Raw genomic sequence first — 24,806 nt, 5'->3', positions numbered from 1 at the left:
AATGGTAGATTTAAAGTTAGATAAGGAAATCCAAACTATGCATATATGCTAGAAAGAATATAATTCAACCTACCAGAGTTGGGATCGGAGTTTCCATCAGCTTCAGTCCTCTTATCAGGGGAGGCCTGCTCGTAGAAGTCGTCCTGCGCCTGCACCAGAGGGAGAGGTTGTGTGAGGAGGGAGCCACTGCCTACAGGCTCGTGGTCCCCCAGACCGCTGTCACTGCAGCTCTCCTGGGAGCCATCCGGCAGGTGAAACGTGACGCGCCGCTGTGACTAGAACCAAGAGCACAAAACAGAGCCTCTGATGTTAGTGCTCTGCTCTGCCCCCTTAATTTAATTTTTTTCTTTTTTATTTACAGTTTTATTTGACACTGAGCTGAACAAGCTCAAGCATGCTGCTTTTGCACACTGAGTGCTGATCAGGACTGCAGTGTGAATTCATTTTGCCTGAACAATGTAAAATGTAATATATATCATCACCGCTGATGTCGAATAAAACGTCTATTTTGACTTAAGCCCAGATATTGATGGGAAAAGAGTTTGCACACTGTAAATACAGTCACGTTTCACTGCACAATGACAACCATTAACTGCATGCAAATAAACAAGAAAAATTCATCAAAGTGAAAAGTGTAAAATTTGACTTTTGAAAAGAAAACCAAAAAAAAACTGTGTTTTCATTAAAGTATTACATAACTGGAAAGGGACAATAAAATAATGGAGGCAAAATTCTATCATGTTTGTCAATTCTACTGCAGGGACTTTTACAGGCTGATTGTTTAGTTTGTGCTGTTAATTTGTTTGGTGCTAGCAAAGTCAAAGGGGCCTGTGGAGCTAACAGAAGTCACCCCCAGGGTGCCCTTCCTATCACATTCTGCAGTCTCACATGGAAAGGAAAACACAAGTTTTCCTGGGACTATGTCTTGCACATACACACACACACACATATACACTCACACACATGCCATCCTTAAAGCCATCCTGATTGAATTTCCAATTGTTAATTCTGAGTGTCTTTTCCCTTGCTCTAATGACATTTTCCTCAGGCTTTTTCATAAGTCCAGACGCAAGCCTCCAGCTAACCTTTCGTGAGCACAGAGAGGTCCCTGCCACATCCTTGGTGATGACAGACAGAGACGGGTTTTACAGTAATTATTGGCAAAAGCAAAGGTCACCCAATCTGCAGTCTAATGCAAATGACCTCATTATATATTTTAGAACTGCTCCAAAAGCATGCAACATTCAATTAAGCAAAAAGGAAGAATAAAGAAAGGGAATAAAGGGGGGGGGGGTGTTGCATGGTGGGGGGCTGGGGATTTGCAGTTAGACCCAGGACACTAGCACAAAAACTGGCTTCATATTTAAATATGGTGTGTAAATTTAATAATGATGGATGGATGGATGGTTTGAACAATTAACTCATATTCTCCAATGACAATTGCAAGTGAAAGTATGACTGGCTGTAAATGCCTTGTAAAACTGCAGGTAAAACTGGGTAAATGTCATTGTCAGTAATTTAAAAACGGCCGATGATCAGATCTGGCCTTTTGAATGAAGATAACAGGGAGAAGACCTTTCTAAAGGAATTCATTGCATTGTTTGTTTCTGTGAAAGCTAATGTATACTGATATGGTAATATAACGCTATCAGTTTCACATTTGGGGAGACACGCTATGTCTATGAAGCCTGGAAAAAAATTTATAAAGAAAATGAAGCCAGCGAAAGAGAAAAGCAATGGAAGATGGCAGGTGTAGTGTGTCTGCACTTAATTAACAGTGTCTGCATATGTTTTTATTGCTGCTAATGCCAAAGAAGTTGGCCTTAGGCAAGGTAGCCATCTATTTGTTGGCAGCCCTGAGAGTGTCCAGCCAGGAAAACTAACACTGGCAGTTTTTTTTCTACCAGTTCTTGTCAGAGTTATGGAAACACTGTATATTTCACAACACAGTCACATGCAGCTTATATAAAAGCATTACAGTTTTATAAAGTGATTTATGTGGCATTAAACTAGACATGAATGTAGTTTAATTATTAATTGATTGGGTGAATAAAAAGCCAAATCCATACTGGAAACAATGTCTGCTATTATCCAAAGCCCAGAATAGCGAACAGCAATCTACATTTTATATTAATTGCACTATATGACATGACAAATGTAATATTACAAAGTCGTCTACTTGTATATATGACAAGTGCAAGAAATTATTTAATAGAACAGTACTCTAGAGATGTTATTTCCTTTGATTCTGACTTCTAGCAGAGAAGAAATGGTTTATAATTAATTGGGATAATGGTAGTGTGTGCTGTCAGACACTGGTGGGACCTTGAAAAGATTCTAGACTCTGTTTGGACAAAGTGGAGAAGTTCAGTGTAAAGAAATAATTCTACATACACCGTAAAATGATTTAGACTTCTTTAAAAAAGTCAATTAAAAAAATATCGTTACAAGCAGAGGAATGTATAAATGCGTAACATTTTAGGATGCAACTGCACTACCACAGTAGCTGTAAGGCTTTAAAATGCACACAGTGATTCTGTGGATGTTTCTGCTTGTGTTTTTGCATATGTTTATTTGTAGGTTTAAGCATGTTTGAAGATGTTTGTATTTCTCTGTTGCTGACTGTCACTTGTAGTAACATTAGCATAAGACCAGCTTAAACTATCCCCGCTGCCAGTTTACAAGATATTATGGCTTATCACGCCTGCTAACCCTTGTTATCCGCTTGTTTTTATAATTTGCCTGACCAAACACACTCACTTTAACAAACACAAAGCAACTAGCAGCACTTTGCTGCTGGAAGGTTTAAATTCCAGCAAGCCAGCAAATGAACAGGACTAGCATTTGCCCAAGGGTCTTCACAGAAAGCACAATATTAAGTAAAGGGAAAATAAAAACTGCCAGGGGACCATAAATGTCTCATTTGACACCAGCTCCAACTTTATACGTGTTTCTTAAAAAGCATAAATGTGAAGTTTTGCATTCTAAAACCAGTCTGTCTGCCTTTGTGTTTTGCGTTATTAACACTATTAGTTATTGGAAAGCTCGACAGCAGCTTCATTGATCTCAATTGCTGTTGCCTCTTAAAGACTAAATGCAAGCTAAGCACTTAGTTTATTCTGTTTTTATTATTTTTCTTTTTGGCACAGTCGGGAGTCACACACACAAAGCGTATTGTAAAAGTACCGTAGCAGATACAATGATTTCTCAAGGCACGCTTTGCCTTTTTTGTTAAAATCACTATCAGAATGACTCCACACTAAAGCCTGAATCCCACAGAACACAAAAGCATTATAACTTTTGGTTTTGTAAAACAGAAACAAACAGGGATAGGGCTTATGACACAGAGCGCAGGCTTTCTCTTCGCTTCCCTGTCTTTCTCCTCCTGAGTTTGACCATATGGAGCTCAGTGTGCAAGTCAAAAACAACTTCTGTGTTGTACTGTGTTCCAACCGAACACAATGTAGCACTACATTTCTATCAGGCAGACATTTAATGAGAAGAAGCACACACCAAGAAGCGGTGCATGCGCACGCAGACAAACATGCGTGCGTACACACATGCACACACAAATAATGCAACCTCCTCACTACCGCAAATAATCTTATCTAACAGCAGTCTGACACCTGCGGTGAGAGAACACTTCCCACGAGTCCGTTCTCACAATCAGACCACTGAGGGAGATCAGTCAACCAGGAAAGCAAAACTCACGAAAAGATCTCTTTCTCTGCCTGCCCTACTCTCTCACTCTTGCTCAGGCCTTAGAGCCCAAAGGTGCTCTGCCATCTGCTGGTCACCTTGGGAAAAACTTTATTTTTTTAATATCAACAAAAAGCCACTGAAGTGTTTGCCCTTCTGTGTTCCACAGCGAGTGTTGATTGATTTTTTCCCCCCTTTTTTCTATTTTATCCCCTCTATCTCACACTTTTGTGCTGCTATTGCTGACTTTAACTCTTCCTGACATGACAAAATGACACACCTGAGTTTTTCTAACCCTCAAATAGAAAAAAATGCATGTCCTTGTTTGATATTTTATTGTGTTTTGAAAAAAGTACATTCGTGCATCATACTCTGTTCCCCACGGTGTTCATCCACAATCCTGACAAGCTGTAGCATTTCGCAAAACATCAAATCAAGTGACATATTAGCAGCTGATAGACACTGCCTCCTGTCAACGTAACGTTTGGATTTCCTTTGGGCTCATCCATAAAATGCATCACAGTCGCAGTCAGGCATTGCTCTATTTTGATGACATAAACACAGTCAAAAACAAGCTTTTCGAACTGCTTAAAAAAGATGAAAGACACAGAGATAAAAAGAGTTCCCAAACGTGTTTCTGTAAGTAACACTCAAATAAAAAGTGACAAATAAATCACAATCTCCCCCGTCTTTGATTCTGACTCTAATATTGACGTAGTCTGCTCCCACTGCCTCTCCAGAGTCTAAGTCTGCTGCCTTCTGCTTTTCATCATTAAATCATAGCTAGGCAGTTCTGAGAAACATCTGCATTCTGCCACATCCACAATAAAGCCTGCTCAGTCACTCCCTCACTTTTTAGCTTACCACAAGCACACGAGCGCACAAAGAAAAAACACAAAGATACATAAATCTAAGTCACATCTGACCCATTTCCCAAATTGCAAGCTTGGAAAAGCGGGCATGTATGTGAGTGCATGTGAGTGTGTGTTTGTATTGTCTATCAGCACTGTGCTCTCTCTTTTTCATTTACAGAACACAAGCTTAGCATGTGATTATTAGCGCAGTCCATCATTTTGACTCTTTCTAGCCTAACTGATCTTATAAAGATTTATGGATCCTGTACATAGATTGCATGTTTGTTTATCCGTTTACTGTCTAACTGACATAAGGGACTTTTTTTCCCCACCAAAAAGCATAAATCTAGCCTAGTCATACAGCATGCTTGTCACCAGACTCACACTCTCACCTGTCATCTTTCACAGATGACGAAAGCTGTGACAAGCTCCTTCTTGCTTGTGCCCCCAAAGTCCAATTTGTTTGATTTTCATCTGCCAACACTTCCCTAATAAACTACATCTCATCCCACTTTCATAAGTTATCATGAATACTGCTCCTCCATTGTGTGTGCTTGTTTAAAATGAAAAAAGAAAGATACTAGTGCTTTACTCTATATTTTTGAGGAGGCTACCATGTTTATGACATGTAGCAATCTAACATAAAAACATAATAAAATCAAGAATCTTAAAAAAAACTGTATATACAACTATGAAAAAATATATCTGCAAGTCCGATTAACTGATAAGTATATTAAAGTTTCTTAATAAATTTGAAAGGCCCAGGATGGATTCGAACACAGGACTTTGCACTAACCTTCCTGCATATTGGTCACTAGCTGACTTAAAAAACAAACAAACAAGTGGCGCCCCCTTGTGAAATAGTGGAAACTGAATGTTTGATTTGGTTGATTTTTACACCACATGGCGCTTCCTGACACAAACCCCCCCAAGGGATTTGTGTCGCCTCCCACAATCAAACTAAGGATCTTTCATTTAATTAGGCAAATATGGAAACCACTACACTTAGTGTAATATATATGTTATTAGATACAGATAGAGGGAAATCCCACTTTTTCAAATGTTAAATACACTCACAATGTATATCAGCCAATAAAAAAACAGAATACTTGGTTACATGATGACCAATCTCTACACAATAACTAATAAGAATTAATTAATACTTAAATAAAAAGACTGAAAAGAGTAAATGTGTATGAGCAGTCAGTGACATAAATACATGAAATGACTGACGTTGCCATTAGGATAGAGGGATAGATTGATGCATGCTATAAAGTAAAACAATATGACTGAACATTTTTTTGTCTCTGAAAAGAGCAGGAAAATCTCTAAACTAAAAAGATCTGACCTGAAAAGGCTTCTTCAGAAGGGTGAAATTTCATTCATAATTAATGTCATCTAACTCTACCTGGGGCTAGATTTGGACATCTTAGACTCATCTACTTTTATTTTCCTCTCCGAACTGCAGCCCGTTCTTTTCTGTAGGAGGTTTCACTCCCCTCTCCCTATACATCTACCTCTCCCTTTTCATCCTAACCTTGGTATGCTGTTAAAGAACCTGACTTGGCTAAGTGAGAACTGTGAGACAGTTGTAACTCAACCAGCTTCCCTATGCGCCTCAAGCTGAGCTGAAGAAACCTGTGCAACTGCCACAGAGCATTAGCTACAAAGTTAACCACTACTGACTCACTCATCGGCTCTACCCTCTGCCGACATCCAAATCCATAAAATGAGAGACACAGCAATTCTTCTCTATGTGTGTCTCCTGCATCAGGATGAAGGATTTGACACTCAGAGACAGTTAACTACAGAGCAGAGCAGGCTAGGCCCTGAGCACTGAATGGGGAATCTTGATGTGTTTATGAGTTACAGTCCATGTGATCTCGCTGCTACACTCAGCTGTAGACAGTGAAGTTGGTGTTCGGTGGTACTCCGCTGATAAAATGAATGACGGATACTAAAAAAAAACCCAAACCAAATCAAATAAAACATGTTAATGTTGCATTAAAACCACCGATTTATTTTGTAGGGAAATATAGTATTATCACAATGTACACTATAATTCACAATAACCTACAACCCTATTACTTGTCATGAAATCCTATTTGTGAGTCCATTACATCAAATAGGTGGAAGCACACGTTTGTTTAGTTGGATCTGTGTTTATCCCGTGGAAATAATGGCTATTTACACAGCCATGATTATCCAGCTTTTAGAGATCAAATGTAAATCAATGCAGTGCAGTCTGGTTGACTGGCAACTGGTAATTTAAATTTCACAATGGTTCCTTGATTTCGTTAGTTTATATAATTAATAACCTATATACATACATAACATAAAACATTTAAGAAAATTTTTGCACAGTCAGTTCATCAATTCCAGCATATTAATTGAAAATAATAGCCATAAAGTTTAACAACATTATGTTCTGAGAATGTAATTTCTGCTTCCAATACAATAAATTGCACTGAAACAAATTCAATCTTCATTTCTTAATCTCAGTTTTAATGAATAGAATACATGATTAGATAAACAGTCAAGTAGAGTTTGGTTGGAAAGATTCCTCCATCTTATCAGGTCAGCGAAAAGGTAACTCTAACCAAACTGGTGACGCGCCACAAAGTTTTACAACATAACAAGAAGCTTGTCTGATAACGCAGCTTAAATGGAATCTGAAGGGATAGCTGCTGTTTAAACAAAGCACAACAGTAAAAGGCTATTGCACAGTTTTGTAATCAGACTTGGGTTTTTTTTAAGTTATGGTCTGAGTTGAAAAACCTTTGCTGAATTTTATGCCACACCAAGAAAACCTTTTTCCAGAGAGAGTAGGACATTTTGTAATCTCTGTTCGTGTTAAAACACTTGAGAAGGCAACTTGCAACCTCTCCCAAAAGCAGCAGATGTTCATGCCACTTGGTAATGGAAAGAAAGTGATAACGGAAGGGATGTTTGATACTGAAGCACCATGGCAAGGTGTTGACAGCGCCACCAAATATCCTTATCGACACCCTGCACTTGCGGTACGTGTCAGCCGTTATGGTGCTACATGGGCCTACACACTAGACATATTGGGGCTTGTATACACTAAGATGTTACACGTCTAACATGTTTACTGAAAATCCTTCAAAATGTTTCCAAAGTGTGTGCTCTGGCTATAAAATATACATGTGAATAGTGAAATTATGATATTCAGTGTACTTTGGAGCTTAGTTTTACCTCTAAGCATATGGTGGATTTCTGTACCTACATGCTTTCAGTGGATTCAGGTGAGTACAAGTTACAGAAAATTAGAACTACAGTAACTTTTTGTTCTTTTATCTGACAGGAATTCACAGTACAGACATATCATTAAGCTCTAGCCATAATAATTAATTTTATGGCCAATGATGTTACTAACAATAATTCTGATGCAGCTAATCATCTGAAAAAAAAAAAAAAAGAATCACCCAGACCCTTTTTCCATTTGTTTTGTTGCCAAGCAGCCAGTAATTTCCCTCCAACCGTTCCTAGTGAAAGCAAGGTGCCAGCATAATGCATAGTGGTGGATAGTGTGTGTCGTAGTGCATAATTTGTTTTTGTTTGTATGTGATCGCCTGCCTGTTTGCATTTTGGGGGAGAGTGTGACAAAAAAGGAGCAGTTCTCAGTTTCTCTGCTGTTTTGCATTTCTTTCTCAGAAGGAAAACCATTCAGCTGCTGCTTTATACATATATACATTTGTATATGGGGTGGGTAGATACAAATTAATGCTGATCTTGAAGAAGATAATTTGTTTTCCTTTCCTGAGGTATGATCTAACACTGATAGAGAATAATTATCATTTTACAGTTCAGCAAGCAGCAGCATTAGCCTGAGTATACCTCTCACTTACGCCTCTGTTTTTTGCAAATTTTCTATATATATGCCATATATTACTATTTTATGTTCAGATTCTTTGGGACATATTAAAAAAAAAAGAAACATGAATACAGATGAACAATGCTCAAATAAAAAAAAACAAATATTACAGTATATAACAGTATATTTTAAAAACTCTGACTTCTATTTAGGGGTCCAGATAAATGGGCAGAACTCATTATCAACATGATATAGTTGTTCTACGTTTGACTGAGCTTATCACAATAGGATGAAACATTGCTATACTATATACTTGCACATGGCAACCCAAAGTTGGGTAACCAGTTAAGAAAATGAACAGATGGAAATTGGCTCATCAGGATCAATGACCCGCAGCTCCAACTATGACCAGTAATTTAAGATTGTTCTACATGCACAGACTGTTCCTAGAAACTGTGGTTCAATATAAATCATGCAAAAATGAATCAAGCCACCAATTCTCTGTCAGTTTCCCCCACTTTTGGTGGTATAAGCAGTCTTGATGAACCTAAGCAGTTCAATGGGGCACAGGACTGTTGCCATGGCAACTCATTCTGATCATGTTTTTTAAAAATGGCTGTAAGCGTAAAGGAGATTATTGTTAATGTGCTCCTCATTGGTCAAATGTAAATAACAAGAGTTTTCCATACACGTTCCTTGGCCCCCAGCATGACTGATACTGTGCTTTAACACTGATATACAATCCTTTGCACTTTATCTTTATAGCTGGAAATGCCCCCTGGTGTGAAACTTCTGGTTTGATCACTAGAGTAAGTTGTTGTTTCTTGGTTTGACAGTTGGCTGTAAACAGAAAATATCTGCTATGCTGCTAAGTTCTGAACAATATCAACTGTACAGAAAGCACCACGGTCTCTGCTGTCAGTTCAGCTGTGTCTCCTCACCAAATCTGGCCAGATACACAGTTAATGTGCAGCAGGGGCACTGTTGACTTACACCATCAGTAAAATATGGGTGACTCTGAACAACTCTTTTCGAAACTAAACAAGCCTAACCAAGGCAGGTCTGTAACTTTAGAATCCCAATAACATCACTAAATGCATGCCAGAGTTAGCTTCTTCTTGTACTGGGTACCCAGTGGCTCTACTGTTACAAGATGTGAGATGACTGTGTGAAATGGATAAATATGTATTGCATTCTATCAGCACCAAGTTTACTTTCTTCCTCCTGTTCAAGTTCCAGCTTTTATTTTGTTTTCTTCTTTAGTCACCTTTCTTTTTCTCTCTGCGTGTTTTCCTGACCTGCTCAGTGGCAGCTTCTGTACTCTAAGTACTTACACCAACAGCCCAAGGCAGGATGCCCTGATTTCCCATAGAGGGAAAATGGCTTGCCTGTGATGGCAGTGTCTTTTATACGGGTGCTGAGGTTGTGGCAGTAGATAGTTGTACTTAACAGCTGATCTTCTCTAGCCACTATGCCCACTGACTACGTTTCTATAGCTTTTTCCAGCAATAAGGTAGCATTCTTGTTTCTGAGAAGAATTTTAAGCAATAAACAAGCACAATCAGACATTTAGTCATGTTAATGCTCGCTGAACACTGAAATTACATGCGTCCTGTAGTACTTTTTGGATTTGTTTATTTGTTTGTTGGCAGATTTAAAAGAAAAGAAAAGTAAATCTAAGAAAAGGCTGCTTCAAACATTTATCCTACCATTATTTAAAGAAACTATTAAAATAAGGAATCACAATATCAATTACAGACTATGACAAAGAAAATTAAAAGGTGACAGATTGACCAGATCTCAATTATTCATGTAATTTTATGTTATTACAAAGTAAAACAGCCCATTTGAATCCTGCCACCTAAGGCTGAGAATCAGACTAGAGATATGCAGCATTCCCGGTGAAGACTGCAGGCTTGTCACATACCCCTATTATACAGAGGTGTCATTCCTTCAGTAATAATTTCAGTTTGGCACAAATATGTGTTTTGCAAGGCATGGATACGCACTCAAAATATTATTTGCTGTTGAAGAATATCCTCGAGCAATAACTTATTACACATCTAGTAATAAAATCCCTAGAGAGAGAAAAACAAAGATGTCTGGAAGTTACATAAGCTGTAGCACAAGCTCAGCTGTTTTTGTAAAGATGGTTACCTCTGTTCCCTATCCATATAAAAGAAAACTAAATGGCATAGACTAAGAAAAACTAGTACATAAGTGTTTATAAATTTGCATGTGCTCACTTGGGACTCTCTTACAACTTGGCAAATAATAATCCAACTGAGACACAGCACTGCCATCAGAGAAAAAAAAGAAAGAGAGAAAAAAGCAAAGTATATTGGCTTTTCCCTCTCATCATCTCTTGTTACCAGTTTATGACAGAAGTGCAAGGGGAGAAAGACAATATTGGTGTGAGGAAAATGGAGATGACAGACAGGACCAAGAGAAAAAAAAATGATGTAGAGTGAAAATCCCAATATTAGTTTAAAGAGACAGCTGCAATATTCAAACAATCATTCACAAGCACCGGCTCCAATGGCTCACTGGCAGCGTGTAAACAAACTTAATGTCTACAGCCTGTATCACCATGAATCTCATAACCCGTCTTGGCCCTGAAGCCTTTTCTCAGCCTCCCCCATGAGTCCGGCAGCTTATCACATAAATGATTATTGACTGCTGTGCAACTCATCAATACGATCAGTGCAGTTTTACATATGGTAAGCCAGGCAACTTCATCATTGTAAGCCAGTAGAGGCAGGACGCTTGAGAAGCAATAGTGCTACACTAGCTTCTAAAATAAGATGCATTTCTTTAAATTGAACGTGGGCTATACTGGATTACCGTAAATGAGAATATTCTGTTGAAAGCGTATTGATTTATCTCATCATGTCTTCCTAGATGTATCTGTTAGGACGAATTAAAGGTAAAAGTGAGGGCAGAGCAATTAAGAATTAAGAGTGAATTGCTGCAAAACAAAAGCTCACGTACCGCAGTTGTTTGATGGTGCACTGTATTGGTACATAAAATGGTGCCTCAGGTCTTGCAGCTGAGCCAAAACAACTTAATGGATTAATTGGGAACCAACAGAGATAATTAGGCCTTTGGGGTTGTATGATTCCACCCCTCGTCGACTGTTGCCTCAGAACTGTGATGTAGTGTGTTCCTGCTGTGTAATCGAGATAATTAGCAAGAATGTTGTGTCACTGTCCAAAGATTAGCAAAAGGGAAAGGCCAAACCAGGCTCATTAAAATGTGGTTCCAACTTAGACAGACTTGATAGGATTTATTTACTGACAGAGGTTACGTCTGGTTTTCATTTACCTTATTTGTGTCCTGAAGGAAGAGAGAGACATAAAGATAATTTTTTTATTTCATCTCGTGAAATGCGTTGTTCTCTTCATGAACAGACACCACAATTAGTGGAAATGATCCAGCCTTTAATTTGGCACCCATTAACTAGCGTGCACATGAATACAAAGACACTTTTTTAAAAAATTGGAGAATGATGCACACTATCTTCATATATGTGTTTGTCTTGATGAAAAATTACTAGGGATAGGTAGCTGTTAGCTGAGACTAACTGAGCCAGGGCTTCAGTTGTTTACTGTGCTCCTATTATTGGATGCCAAGGTGTCCTTCTGTGAGGCTGACAGGCACTGAGTAGTAGGCCAAATTGATTGGTCTGCTCTTGCCCACCAAAAGGACCTGAACTCAATTTGCTTGTGATGGCTTCAATTTCCTGGCTGGACAAAATCCCCCCACTCCTCTCTCCCTTGCTCTCTCTCTCTCAGCATCCCTTCCTCGCTCAAGAGCTGTCATTTAATTTCATTACTCAACAGGGGAGGTTCATGCCCTGTCACAGTTTCTGTCTTTTGTCCCTTGTTCTGTTCATACGACGCTTACCATCATTTACCGGAAAGAAAGGCTTGTTTTTAAGACGCGGTCGTTTGAGTTTTTTCCTGGAATAGTATAATTTGCAGTTTTTGCCTGGCAACATCCGTACCGAACCTCAGTACACTCTGTTTTCATTAAAGGAGGGTTGGGGGCTTGATTATTCTTCTGCCCTGTAGATGAGAAAGAGGCAAGAGAGCACATTTTCAAGAAAAGCTCCTTTTTAGGGTGTCAAAAGATGAAAGCAAAGACATAATACAGAAAGTAAAGTCCACATAAACATGCTGCCTGGCTCCATTTGGGTGTGGCGTCTGAAATAAGTGGAAGACTCTGGTGGAGAGATATTTTACAGATCGGTTTTGTGTCATTATTCATGCCAGTATTAAGCTGGTTATTCAAGAATAAGTCATCAAAGGTAGGACTAATTTAGGTCTTGCTTTACAAAGCTTATTTTCTTCCGCAACATTTCTCAGGAGCAAAGACCCAATTTGCTTCTCCCAACATACTCTAGCAACATTTCGTAAACTAATTTCCGATGCACATAATGCCCACACGGTCAACGGCTGATTAGAAAGAAAACAGGATCTAACACTGAAGTTGAGCAGAGGTCTTTGATGTGATTACCTTACATGTTTTGGCCCTGCTTTTGTTGCTTTAAGATAAACATGCAGAGCCACTCAGCATATGCCAGCTTATGTCAAGATGAAAGATTTTACAAGCCATTATCAGAGACCTGCAGATTGTTCTGAGGGTATTAGCTGGCCTCAGAAATGTGCTACAACTGCAAAGATCTTGCCCTGATTTCAGAAACTGTGGATGAGGGGTCAGCCTCTCAGCACTTTTAGATGATCTCAGTGACTGGCAGGAGATTAAGGGTTGGCAAAATGGGAGGTCTTAAAGATAGCCAACAACATAGTTTATAATATAACATTTTAAAAAAAAAGATTCCTGACACATACACAGAATATTCTATCAGGAATCCAAAAAAAGCCAAGAGGAATTTGCAACATCCCTCTATCATTTTCTCTTGCTTTTACTCCCCTTTATCTCAGAGGATATGCTCTCTTCTGGGTGTATTTACCAGCGGTCTTACAAGCTTTTACCTCCAGGAAACAAGCGGCTGATCTTGCTCATATTTTACAATGATTCATCTTGCTCAGTATCAACCACGAGGCATAAATGCGATACAACCAAATTAAGGCCGCTCAGCCAGACAAACAAGCTGGGGAATTTCAAACCTATGCTTTTTTTTTCCATCTTGCTTTGTGAGCCAGTCCAATTTATTGCTATATTAAGACAGATTTCTTGCTGTTGTTTCATGTTATACCTGTTTACCATATACTGTGTGTGTATATTTATATATAAAAAAAACAAGTAGTTATATACAAAAGAAGATTTTTACAGGGCTCTATGCAGTCTTTGGAAAAACTAAATATACCCCATGATTTAGTAGCTTGAAGTCTCCTACATGATTGTGGCACACTCTTCTTTACAAAGTTGCTTGAGTTCATTGCAATTTGCATGCATTTGTTTATGCACAGCCACAATCCTGGCACATGATTTCCATCAGGTTGAGGTCTGGGCTTGACTGGGCCATTTTTTTCTTTTCCAGCCATTCTGTTGTAGATTTGCTTTTATGCAAGGGATCATTATCCTGTTGCGTGACCCAGTTTCAGGTGCTTGCATGTTGATTGTATTGAATTGTTTTGCACTTGGTGACCAGCTGCAAGAAGTTGCAGTGAACCAACCGGTTGCCCACCCTCAAATTCTGGGCGACCACTTTTGATCGCAAGGCAATTGCACAGGCTGCCTAGTGAGAGATAACCTGTCTCCTACCAATTGCAGTCAGACTTGGCTGCAGACTGATAGCAAACTGAGTCAATCAATTTATCACCATCTTTATGCACCCAAGTCCCTCTGAAGATGGCTACCAACGGCTGTTTTGGAAACTATCATTTAAAAGACAACAGCATGTTTCATTACTCACAGTCACAATCATTTTTTGTAAGTGTTTGTAAAACTTTCTATAACTTTCATATAAATGTATATATAATTAATAGTTTTAAAAATATAACTATGCATACTGACTGGACACTGGAAGCAAATGACTGAGTATTTCAGAATCTTTTCTAGGTCTATGTTTTAAGCATTTGTGGCTGGTATTGTCTTCACCTTGTGTGTCTGACTGTCTGTCTGCCTGCCTGTTTGTTTGCTTTCTTGTGTGTCATCATCAAATGTTGTACCGGACACACCTACTGTGTGAACTACCACAAAGGCGGTTTTCAGCGCAACACTTTGTCTGTTTGCGAACAGATTTTGCCAATACAATAGTTCTGTAACAATGCAAGCTACAGTCACGAAACTTTGATGACTGGTCAATTTATTGAACTCATATTCTATTCATAGGCAGTGTTATATCTTCTGAGCTGTTTGATCAGCTAAAGCAAAGATGATTTTTGCAGAAAAAAGTGTGTTTACTTTGTACAGACATGCTATGCCCTGCCATCAGCTGAGGTGTCTGCTCTGACTTTCTTCAAGTGAATCAAAAAGACCCAGAGGGGAAAACCCAGAAGTTTGGCCACTGTGTGCGGGGAACAAAGGAGAAAGCACCTTGTAACTGCAACAAAGGAAAAAAGCATGTTGGACACTTATAGGTCTACTTAGGTTCAAGGAAACTGCACGTATATATGGTAAGAAATTGCACTGATGCACCAAAAAATACTCTTTTCTTGTGATTCTCTATATCCATTTGTTCCTCATGGTGAAATGAGAGTTTTCATTATCTTATCGATCCCATCATCAGCCTGAGATAAATATACTCTGTGATTTTGTAGAGGATAAGGGTAATTTCCCTGTTCACTAATAATGTTTCATTATTGTCTTTCTTGAAACAAATTAGTAAATCCACCCATTAAAGTCTTACAATAGCGCTGCAGTTAAACTGAATTATGTGTTGTATTGAGTAAAATACACATGGAAATATTTAACATATATACAAATGAATTAAATTCTGTTACTTTATATCACTTTATTTTAAGGCCATTTGAGAGTAGGATTGCTTTAAAAATAATTATGAGTTTACTTGGAAAAAAATACATGTAGTACATCCAGCACATCACAGCTACGCATTTACAATAATTCATAATCTTATTACTCTCTTTATCATGTAGGTTAAAATATATTAAAGTAGTATCAAGGTTTTACAGGAAATTACCATATCCATCCAGTTTGATTAAAAGTATAATAAATAGTTAGCAACTCTCTTATATATAATTTAATTTGTAATCTGGAAGTTTCTTACTGTGAAAAGGGAGCCTTTTTCTTGTCACTGTTGACAAGTGTTTGCTCAAAGGGGGTCATGTGATTTTTAGGATTTCTTTTTAATATTGTAGAGTGTTTACCTTACAGTATAAAATGCCTTGAGGTGATTATTGTTGTGATTTGAATTGAACTGAATTCAATAAAGGCTTAATTTTTTTTTAAATTTATTTATTTGTTTTTTTACATTTAGTCTACCTTTTAAGGTAAATGCATAGCAGAATTTCATTACCGTCACTGCACTATCTGACCACTATGTTAAACTATTAGCAATTTAGCATTAAAAAATGGATATGGCTTATATAACGCTAACATTGAGCAGCAGATCTTGACTTTTAGCAAAGGTTTTCCAGCAGACACTGTGGAAATCATGTGCAAGTTACTATAAGAAAGGAACCAAAAATGTTCACATGAATCGAGAAGACTTTCTCCTGAGACAGAATAAAATAGTGTGAAGCGCTGTCTCTCTGTAGCAACAAGCCAGTTTCCTTCTCCTGTCTCTTTTTGAAGGGTAGTGATGTGTATAATACTTCTCACCCTGAAAGGTTTGGTGGTAGAAAGAAATAACTGAAGTAGAGGGAAATACAAAGTGAAGCTGGCAAAGCTGCATGGTAGCAGAAGGGGAGTAGTTCACTTCAGATGAGCTGACCTTCAGAAGCAATGGGCACACAGGTTCAGTACGTGCAGGTCAGAGAATAAAAGAAAAGAGGCCTCCCAAAGAAGCCGTTACACCATCCCCACTGGTATGTGTTTATATATACATACTATATATATATATATATATATATATATGTATACTCTGTGTAGTATTGACTTTCTGTCAGGGTGCTGTTGTGATGCAGCCAGTTAAATTGCATTCTAAAACAAGATAGATTGTACTGCGCACACAGCTGTGCCAAGCAGATAAATCAATTAAAGTGACCTGATCTGACAAGTAGCCTTGTCCTCAGACAGGCTTAATATCAAAACACACATCCATGAGACTCGTGCCTATCTCTGTCTCTTACCATGAAACCTTTCTCCTGAGATACTCAGATAAAAGACAGGTTGACAATGGTTCAAGAGGACAAACCAGCATATAATTACACTTTGACAAAGATATGATACAATCTCTTTATTTCTCTTAAGTAGATGAATATTTTAATACGAATTTTCATCAAATGGTAGTCAGATGCCTGACCTGGAAGTCATTTTAATATGGCCAAATTAAAAAAAAAATCCCACAAGGTATTTTTCATTTGAGGATTTTCTTTTAATCAGGGTCTGAAACCAAATGACAGCTACATCTTGATGGAAGTAAAAACTTCGGTCACGTCAAGACAATTCATTCTTTTTTTCAGTTAGACATTATATTTTGGACATTTGGTCATTCGAATATTGAATGTGCAGAAAAACACAATATTGCTGTCCATGTTCTCAATACCAATTCTAACTACTAAAATGATCTACTCAACAGATTCCCATTTACATTATGGTTTGTTAATGTGAAACGACAGCAGAGAAACAGGCCACTTCCTTTCTAATATGATTGTACTCACAAAAAGGCGATGCACTTTGTACTGTATGAAATGCACCTTGCTTATTTTTTGTGTATGTGAAAAAGGAACCTTGTATTTTTATAACAATGAAATGTGGGATGTGATGACACCTCGGCAATGCTTATATATGAATGTCATTCGGCTTTTCACTGTTGTCCGTATCTGTATTCTTACAATATGTCCCAGTGGGTAAACACTGCATGTTATATGTAATATAAATGCAAAAATCTATGGACAATAAAAACTTTTCTGTAGAGATGTCAGTGGTATTTACAATGCTGTGCAAAAGTCTTGAGACACCCTTCTTTTCTTTATATTTTGCTGGAAGAATGGGAAATAGGTACAGTCATTTTTTGAAACACACAAACATAAATGAAAATACAGTACAAATGGGGGGAAAGAGTTTGCACAGTTATAATGAGTTTAAAAGTTAATATTTATGCTGTTAGAAGCTGTTAGAACTCTCTTAGGCAAGCTTTCATGAAATTTTGTAAGTACTGTAGTCTTCAAGAATAGTTCTCCAGGCTTCTTGAAGGACATTTTAAGGCTCTACTTTGGATGTTGGCTGGCTTCTGTTATCATTCACTATCATCAGGATGATCCCAGACAGCTTTAATAATGTTGATGTATGTTCATATTTGGATTCTTCACTCCATAAGACCTGTTTCCACTGATGTTCACTCCAGTTCTTGTGTAATTTGGCATAGCTTAACTTTTACTCCCCATTTTGCTTCCTTAAGAATGGTTTCTTGACAGTCAGCCATTAACCGAGACCATCTTTGCTGATGTTTTTTAGTGAACAGTAGATCATGTCCTGGGTTACTGATCATCTGCTCTAGACAGTTTTTAGGTCTGCCACTTCTTCTTTGGTCCTCACATTTTTTAAGGGCATACTGCACATCATGCCAATATATGGATTTTTTGGGGTTTAATAGCTGGGAATCACCTGGTTGGTGCAAAAATACTATTGTATGCCTGTCTTTGTTATTTTCTCCATTTTAATAGATTCAGATAAAGAAATGGGAACAAATTATGTTTTTGCAGTAGGGTGCTAGTTAGGCTGCTAGTGGCCAGAGATATCATTTGAAATGGGTTCTTTGAAAAGTTACCTATCACCTTTAGGCACCACTGGTACATTCCTTAAGTTAGGTGCTTTTTTTCATGCCCGAATGATTCATAAGTCAGTGTTGAGTGTCTTAACCAATGGAATCAGGCCAGTTCAATCAAGGATTGGACTACAAAAGAAAAAAGCAGAATAATTTTGAAAGACCTCCAGAAAACCTAGAGAATATTGCTCAAGACTAATTTTTAAAATTGCAAGAAAGGGTAGCTCTTTGAAAGCAAAATAAATTTAGTTCATGTAAAGACAATCTTAAAAAAAAGGGTTTTGGACTAACCTCCAACCAAGCCTTTCTCGGACTGAGAAAAAAAGCCATTCTATGCAGTGTAGAGGACAGCTCAGAGGATTTTTATCCTTAACTCATCAGCAGCTTTCATCTTGAGGGTCGGTTTCTAAGTATCAATCATCTCAGTGCTCCAGCCTCCAAAAAGTCTTGTTAATCAGAAAATCTATTGCATACACATCAAAGAGATTTTTAGAAAAGCTGTCTTCCAGGCATGGCTTTTTCAAACTGTATTACCACTGAAGATACAAATGGATTTACATTGCACCTTAACATGACAAAAGTACGCTGAAACCCAAGGTGAACACAATTACAGGCACAACTGATATAGCTAATTAATACACATAGAGAGAGGTCTGGGTCTTTAATCATCTCAAGTATACGCTCTCTTTTATCAAGCCACAGAGGGAGTAAAATCGCAAGGTTCCTAAAATGCTATTTGTCTCAAGTAGATCAAAAAAAAGTTTAATTTTTAATCATTTGTCATGGGAAATAATGTTGTGCTTTATTCAAATAGTACAGCTGTGGACTGTGATCTGTTTCCGAATATCCAATGGCAAAATCACTTAGAGAATTAAGCAAACAAAGGCAAAAATTCAAGGAGATAAAGGGAAAAGACAAAAGAGGGGGAAAAAAAAGTACGAGGACAGATTAGAAAGGGGAGAGGGAGAGAAGTCAAGTGTGAAAAAAAGAAACAAATGAAATTCCAATTTATAGCAAATATGTACTAAAGGAGCCTGTAAGTATGAGTGTATTCCTTTGTTTTCTACAGCGCTGACTGGTTGGCTATCATGATAACCCTTCACAGCAGCTGTCAGCTGATGAAGTACAGCATGAAGAGGGAGAGTGAGGAAGAGCGAAAGATGCAACACACTTACTCTATCGGTCTATCAATATCTCCCTGTATCTCTGTCTCTTTTCATTCCTGTCTATCTCAATTCAGTTCAGTTTGAATCTGCTTCACTGGCACGACAGGGGAAGAATCCATTGAACGCTATAAGGATCATACAAAATGTCTAGACAAATAATGGACGTTCATAAACGATGGATACTGAATAAATAATTGAAGATATTCTATCACCACCAATGAAACATTTGAATTGAGCAGTTCATAAATCAGTTTAATATATTCAATGTAATTTGGCTCCAAACAACAGAAGGCAATGGGAGAGAAAAGCTTTACAAACTTCTTCTACACTTGCCATGTATTTAGTGATATTTTGAAGCAAATTGTGCTATTTTTTTCTTTTTTTTCTAATGCCCAGTAACACTTTAAAACATTAGTAACACTTTACATTTTCAGTTGGTGGCTGAGATATTGAGGCGTGTACTGTTCACATTATATAAAGAAGTGAGGGTCTCTTTTTACGTTTTCAGAGTGACAAAAGAAGCAGAGTCTTTCTGTACTTTCATCTGGCAAATCCACGACAACTACATCTCTCTTGGTCTCTCCCTCTCCATCTGCCTCTCTCACTCACCCTTTCAACAAGCCTCGTGGCCTTTTATAACAAATTAGTGGTGTTTTTGATGTGAGCTTGACAGGTCCTGCTTGTTCAGAAAACTAGAGATGACAGAATGTTTAGGCTTAACTCCACTGGAAAGGCGTACACTAAAGGTACACAGCTCACAATTTTTTGTTTCCTTTGCATCAAAACTCAACATTGCGCAAAAATGTTGTTATGTTCAGTAAAGTGATTTATTAATCAATTTAACAAAGAGTGGCAGGTTCATTATACCACACAGAGGTGAGTGTAGAAGACTTTAGCCCAGGAAAATTCTTGTTAGTTCATACAAAAGAAGAAGCTATATGATTTAAGTTTATATAAAGATGCATCAAATATCAGTGTGAGAATGCTGAGACAACGTTAATGGCATCACTTGTGATGAAACTACAATTAATTCAGACCTGAATCTGTGGCCACAGCCTTACAAGATTACAGTAGATTTTTCAGCTGTCCAGCCCTTAACTTTAAGAGTTTTTTACAGTTTTGATGTCAGCCACAGCAGCTCAAGAGCCATCTAAAGCACAGCTGTAAGGGAAATGATACAAACTAAAATAAGAGGCAACTTTTAAACTGCTCAAACAAACGATAATGTTTTCTTTCCAAGCCAATAAGAAACTACATCGCCGCAGAGACACAAAATTATAAAAGGACTTGGGACTGGCTCAGCAAAGCATAATGTGACATCCCTATCAATGAGTAAAGTTAATGCAATAAAGCACCCATTCAAATCATGCCTTTCCTTAGTATTTTTCACAAGCAGAAATATCGCACAAGCTTTGATGTTTACCTAATGGATTCCTCTCATGTCTTGTAACTTGGGTGTTGATTCCAATTTCAATGTATTTTTCAGATGTTATACTTTTTCGGTGAAAGTATACCTGCACAGTCCTTTCCCTATCTTCACAGTGTCTACATTTTCCATTTAAATGCTCTCTTTTTGATCAGCAGCCAAACTCTCAATATCAACAGAGTAAATGTCACGTTCCCCACTCGGATATTCACAAACAAATTTTACTACATGACAGCTGAATGTATTACTGCTGGGTCACATGACCGGTTGATTCAATATTTACAGCAAATTTAACCCCCTCCCCCCCACCCCACCCCCCCCACCCCACCCCGAGAGATACATGGATGCAGGCTAACTTCACGACCATGAGGAGTGATGGAACAAAAACATTCCCATTCATTTCTGAGAGATATGATGGGGTAAATGATTTCAATGACACTCACAAACTGGGCATTTAGCTAACACTTAACCCCCAACTCGTCTCGAGAGGTTTCGTCCCATCTCTCTCTTTCTCAACAGCTGTAAAGCATTGGTTTTAGCTCATGTTACCGCCTTTGCTCTGGCTTCCCAGGGTATCCAACCTTTAGGGCTATCTGTCTCTGTGTTTCAGACTCCATCTTCATCTGTCTGTCTCTTGATCTGTCTCTGTTCTCTCCTTCTCTCCTTGCCAACACATACACACACATACACAACCACACACATACTCTCAAGCACTTACCCTCATGATCCGGTAATGCGAGTCTAGCACTTGTACTCCAATTATTCTCCTGTACTTGTTCTTGAAAGGGTTCTTGCCTCTCTCTTAGCTAAAGAATGTCATGCCCCCTGTGATTTCTGCTGGACCCTCAGAGGCCTTCCAGTGTTCATCTCTTCAAGCTCATCCATTTTCAAATGCACATTTCAATGCTATTTGACCTGAAATTGATTCAACACGTAGTTTAGCATAGAGTAGATGTTTCAGTCTAAATGTGTGAGCCCTAATCAGTTATAGAGTCACAACTGAACACTGGTGCAGCAATTAGAGAGCCAACCAGCACTATAAGATTCCCCTGTTTGTCTCTACAAAACGTAAAATTACATAATACATAATTTGTTGTATTTTATTCCTTTATGCTATCATTTCTGCAAAAGCTACCGTACGTTGGAAATATTAGTAAAGTAAAGCACAAATGAAGGAAAATATGTGTTAAAAAATTACTCTGAGAGTGTAGATGTGTGTTCGACACACCCTTTCAATATCTACCATGAACCAAAAAGTGTACTCTCTATTCCCTCACTCTGTTTAAATTATAACCCAGCATCACACAAACACTTTTCCCTCCAGTGGTGTTATTGGTCAATCTCCACATAATCTTTGCAAAGATTTTCCTGTTGGAAAATGACACTTTTATGCAATCCATAACAAGCAGATTTTCTCTGACCTAAAATAGAGTTAATCCTCACATGAGGTCACTAAAGAGAATATATTCATAGGGATATCGTCTCTCTGTATCGTTGTTGTCAGACTAAATACAGTTCGCGGTCATATTCGCAGCATTAGCACTGCAGTTGTTTTGTTATGTAAGTCCTTTCAGAAGGCTCGCAGAAAAGTGGCACGTTCTGATATCATGAATAAACTAAAGCTCCAAGCTCCATGCAGCTGAACATTAGGCTGCCAGGGAAAACTGAGAGCATTGGTACTAACTTTCAGCAGTGTAGAGATAGCTGCACAGAGATAATCTGCCCCATCTCGCTTGCGCATTTGAGGAATAATCTCCATCTTTCATTGTAAAGTGTCATCAAGAGCTTAAAACCAGCCCCATAACCGTGGAGACGCGCAGTGGTATCGAGACATCTTAGAATGACAGCCATATAGTATAAGCTCTTGGGGCAGTACGGGATTAATGGCATCTTTGCAGCAATGGGATGGCCATATGCTTGGACATTTGGTGAACGTACAAGCATGCTCACACACTTTATACCAGCAACTGCTAACAGCAGAAGTGACACAAGGTCCAGCTTTGACGTGTCTCCCTTCCTTCTGTCGGTCAGTTTTGTTAAATTCCCAAATTAATCCACGAGGCCACAAAGAGTGACGGTAACTTTGAAATTTAGCATACTCCACTTTCTAATTTTACATTTAGACCAAACCTGCTCGACTAAGTGTATACATTTAATGTCTGCAAAGTTCAGAGATGAAACGCTTCAAAACTTAGTGCCGTACCGTCTCCTGCAGTAGCTTCTTTCACTCTCTCTTAATCTCTTTGTCTGTCTGTCTTCTCTTTCACTGGTGCCCTCTAAAAACCGGTCGTCAGCATAAGTGGCCTGACCTCTATAGTTCTGCAGGAGCAAGAAGATCTAGGGGATGTAAAAAGGAAATCTGGCCGGATATGACAGAGATGTGGGCTTTTCAATGGTCACTTAAGCTAAAGACTAATCTCATTACTCAGTAGAGACCACATACTGTATCACTAGAAAGCATGGGATGGAAGAGATAGTGACTAAAGTGAAATTCAAAAAGCAATTTTCTCTTTTGCTATACAACATCTGCCAGTGATGACTGATAAGATTTCCCAATTTGCTCGACTGAAAGAAAAAAAAATTGAATATCTGAGAGACTGAGTTCAGTTCTTTCTTGTTTGTGATGCAGGATTGAAAGGTCATGTACTTTTAAGTTTTATCCTAGTAACGTTTTAACATCTTGTTTACATATTCTTAAAATATATTCAAGTTAGGCTTCTTTAAAGAAATAAAAAAGGCTAAAATGGGTACCGGCTTTCTTGAACCATTGAAATGGTTCAATCAGGGGTGAAAGTCTCAAACATAAAGTCTACAGTGGGTCTCACTTCAACAGAAAGTCCCTGATCGGATGTGAGTCACATCTGTTTGCTGTTTCCTTTCATACTAATTAAAGATATTTGTATTTTTCAGGGTGTTTGAGAGAAAGAGACAGAGTGGGTTAGTTGAGAAGGCAAACAAACAGAGATCAAAATTGAACACTGGGCTTAATTTCCATGTCCTTTTCATTCCCCAGGGGGCACACAGTCACTGCACTCAGCAAACTCCAGCCCCCGTTTCCCCAGATGCTTTGCTTGGCTTTTAAAGACACACTACAAAGACATCCTACCTGCTTTCCAGCACCACAAGGGGGAAACATTGTCCATCAACTCTACACTCTCACTACAAGCCACTCTTTTTTTCCTCTTTTTTTCCTTGTAATTTGTGGGATTGTATGTTTGTCTCTCACCCCACTCCCAAACTTTCTCTGTAACGTAATCAATACGTTCCATCCCTGTCAATCTAAAACTTAAAACTCACTTACATCAAAGCCCAGCATCCATCATACATCTCAAGGTCACAGATGGACCGAGGATGAGGGGCTGAGATAAATGTGTGTGTGTTTTCCTGTAAATGTCTGTGCAGACAGAGATAGAGAGAGAGAAAAGAGAGGCAGAGACAGGGACGAAAGATAGAATGTGTGTGTGTGTGTTGGAGAAAGACACAGTCAGACACAGAAACAGTGACAGAGACAAAGGCGGAGACGGTGGTGGGGGGCGACTAATGGAGGAGTTGTACAGAGCTCAGCACCACCCTAAGAGCCTCTGTAAGCCAGACTGAGTCGTGCTCTGAAATTAGCTGATTTTTCACTGTGAGCACTGCACATTATCTGGGTGGGGAATGGAGAGAGGAGTCGAGCAGAGGAGCACTGAAAGAGGAGGTGGGGGTCGGCGTTTAACTTAACAAGATTAATATGTTTGCCTCATCTCTCTGGATTTTATTTCCTTCTCCTTGCAGGGCCCTTGTCAAATCTCTTTGGACAGGCTCTCACACATGACGCTGGAAGGAGACCTGAAGGACACTCTGCAGAGTGTCAAGAAAAAGGAAGAGCATCCATTTTGCGACTTTGTGATTAACATTGGCGTAAACGTATGTCAAAGCACGGCCGGCGTTCTCCTGTTGATTTCCATTAACTTCCTGCACCAGTCACTTG

General features: G+C 38.5%; 1 protein-coding gene across 5 annotated transcripts in view; it reads right to left on the bottom strand.

The window, feature by feature from the left end:
* LOC134627645 (protocadherin-9) overlaps positions 1-24,806 on the bottom strand; it is a 187,010-nt gene that overhangs the window by 55,700 nt on the left and 106,504 nt on the right. For 2 of the 5 annotated variants that reach the window (XM_063473931.1, XM_063473941.1), the window contains one exon: positions 74-275. The exons of 1 other annotated variant lie outside the window; for it this stretch is intronic. In XM_063473931.1, the coding sequence (XP_063330001.1) occupies positions 74-275 (202 nt within the window). The remainder of the gene's footprint in view (positions 1-73; positions 276-24,806) is intronic. 2 more of the 5 variants (XM_063473950.1, XM_063473959.1) reach the window with 1 other exon arrangement.

The sequence above is a fragment of the Pelmatolapia mariae genome, linkage group LG1, assembly GCF_036321145.2.
Source record: "Pelmatolapia mariae isolate MD_Pm_ZW linkage group LG1, Pm_UMD_F_2, whole genome shotgun sequence".
Taxonomy (NCBI): Eukaryota; Metazoa; Chordata; class Actinopteri; order Cichliformes; family Cichlidae; genus Pelmatolapia; species Pelmatolapia mariae.
The sequence above is the reverse complement of the archived record's forward strand: the minus strand, read 5'-3'. Positions and strand labels throughout refer to the sequence as shown.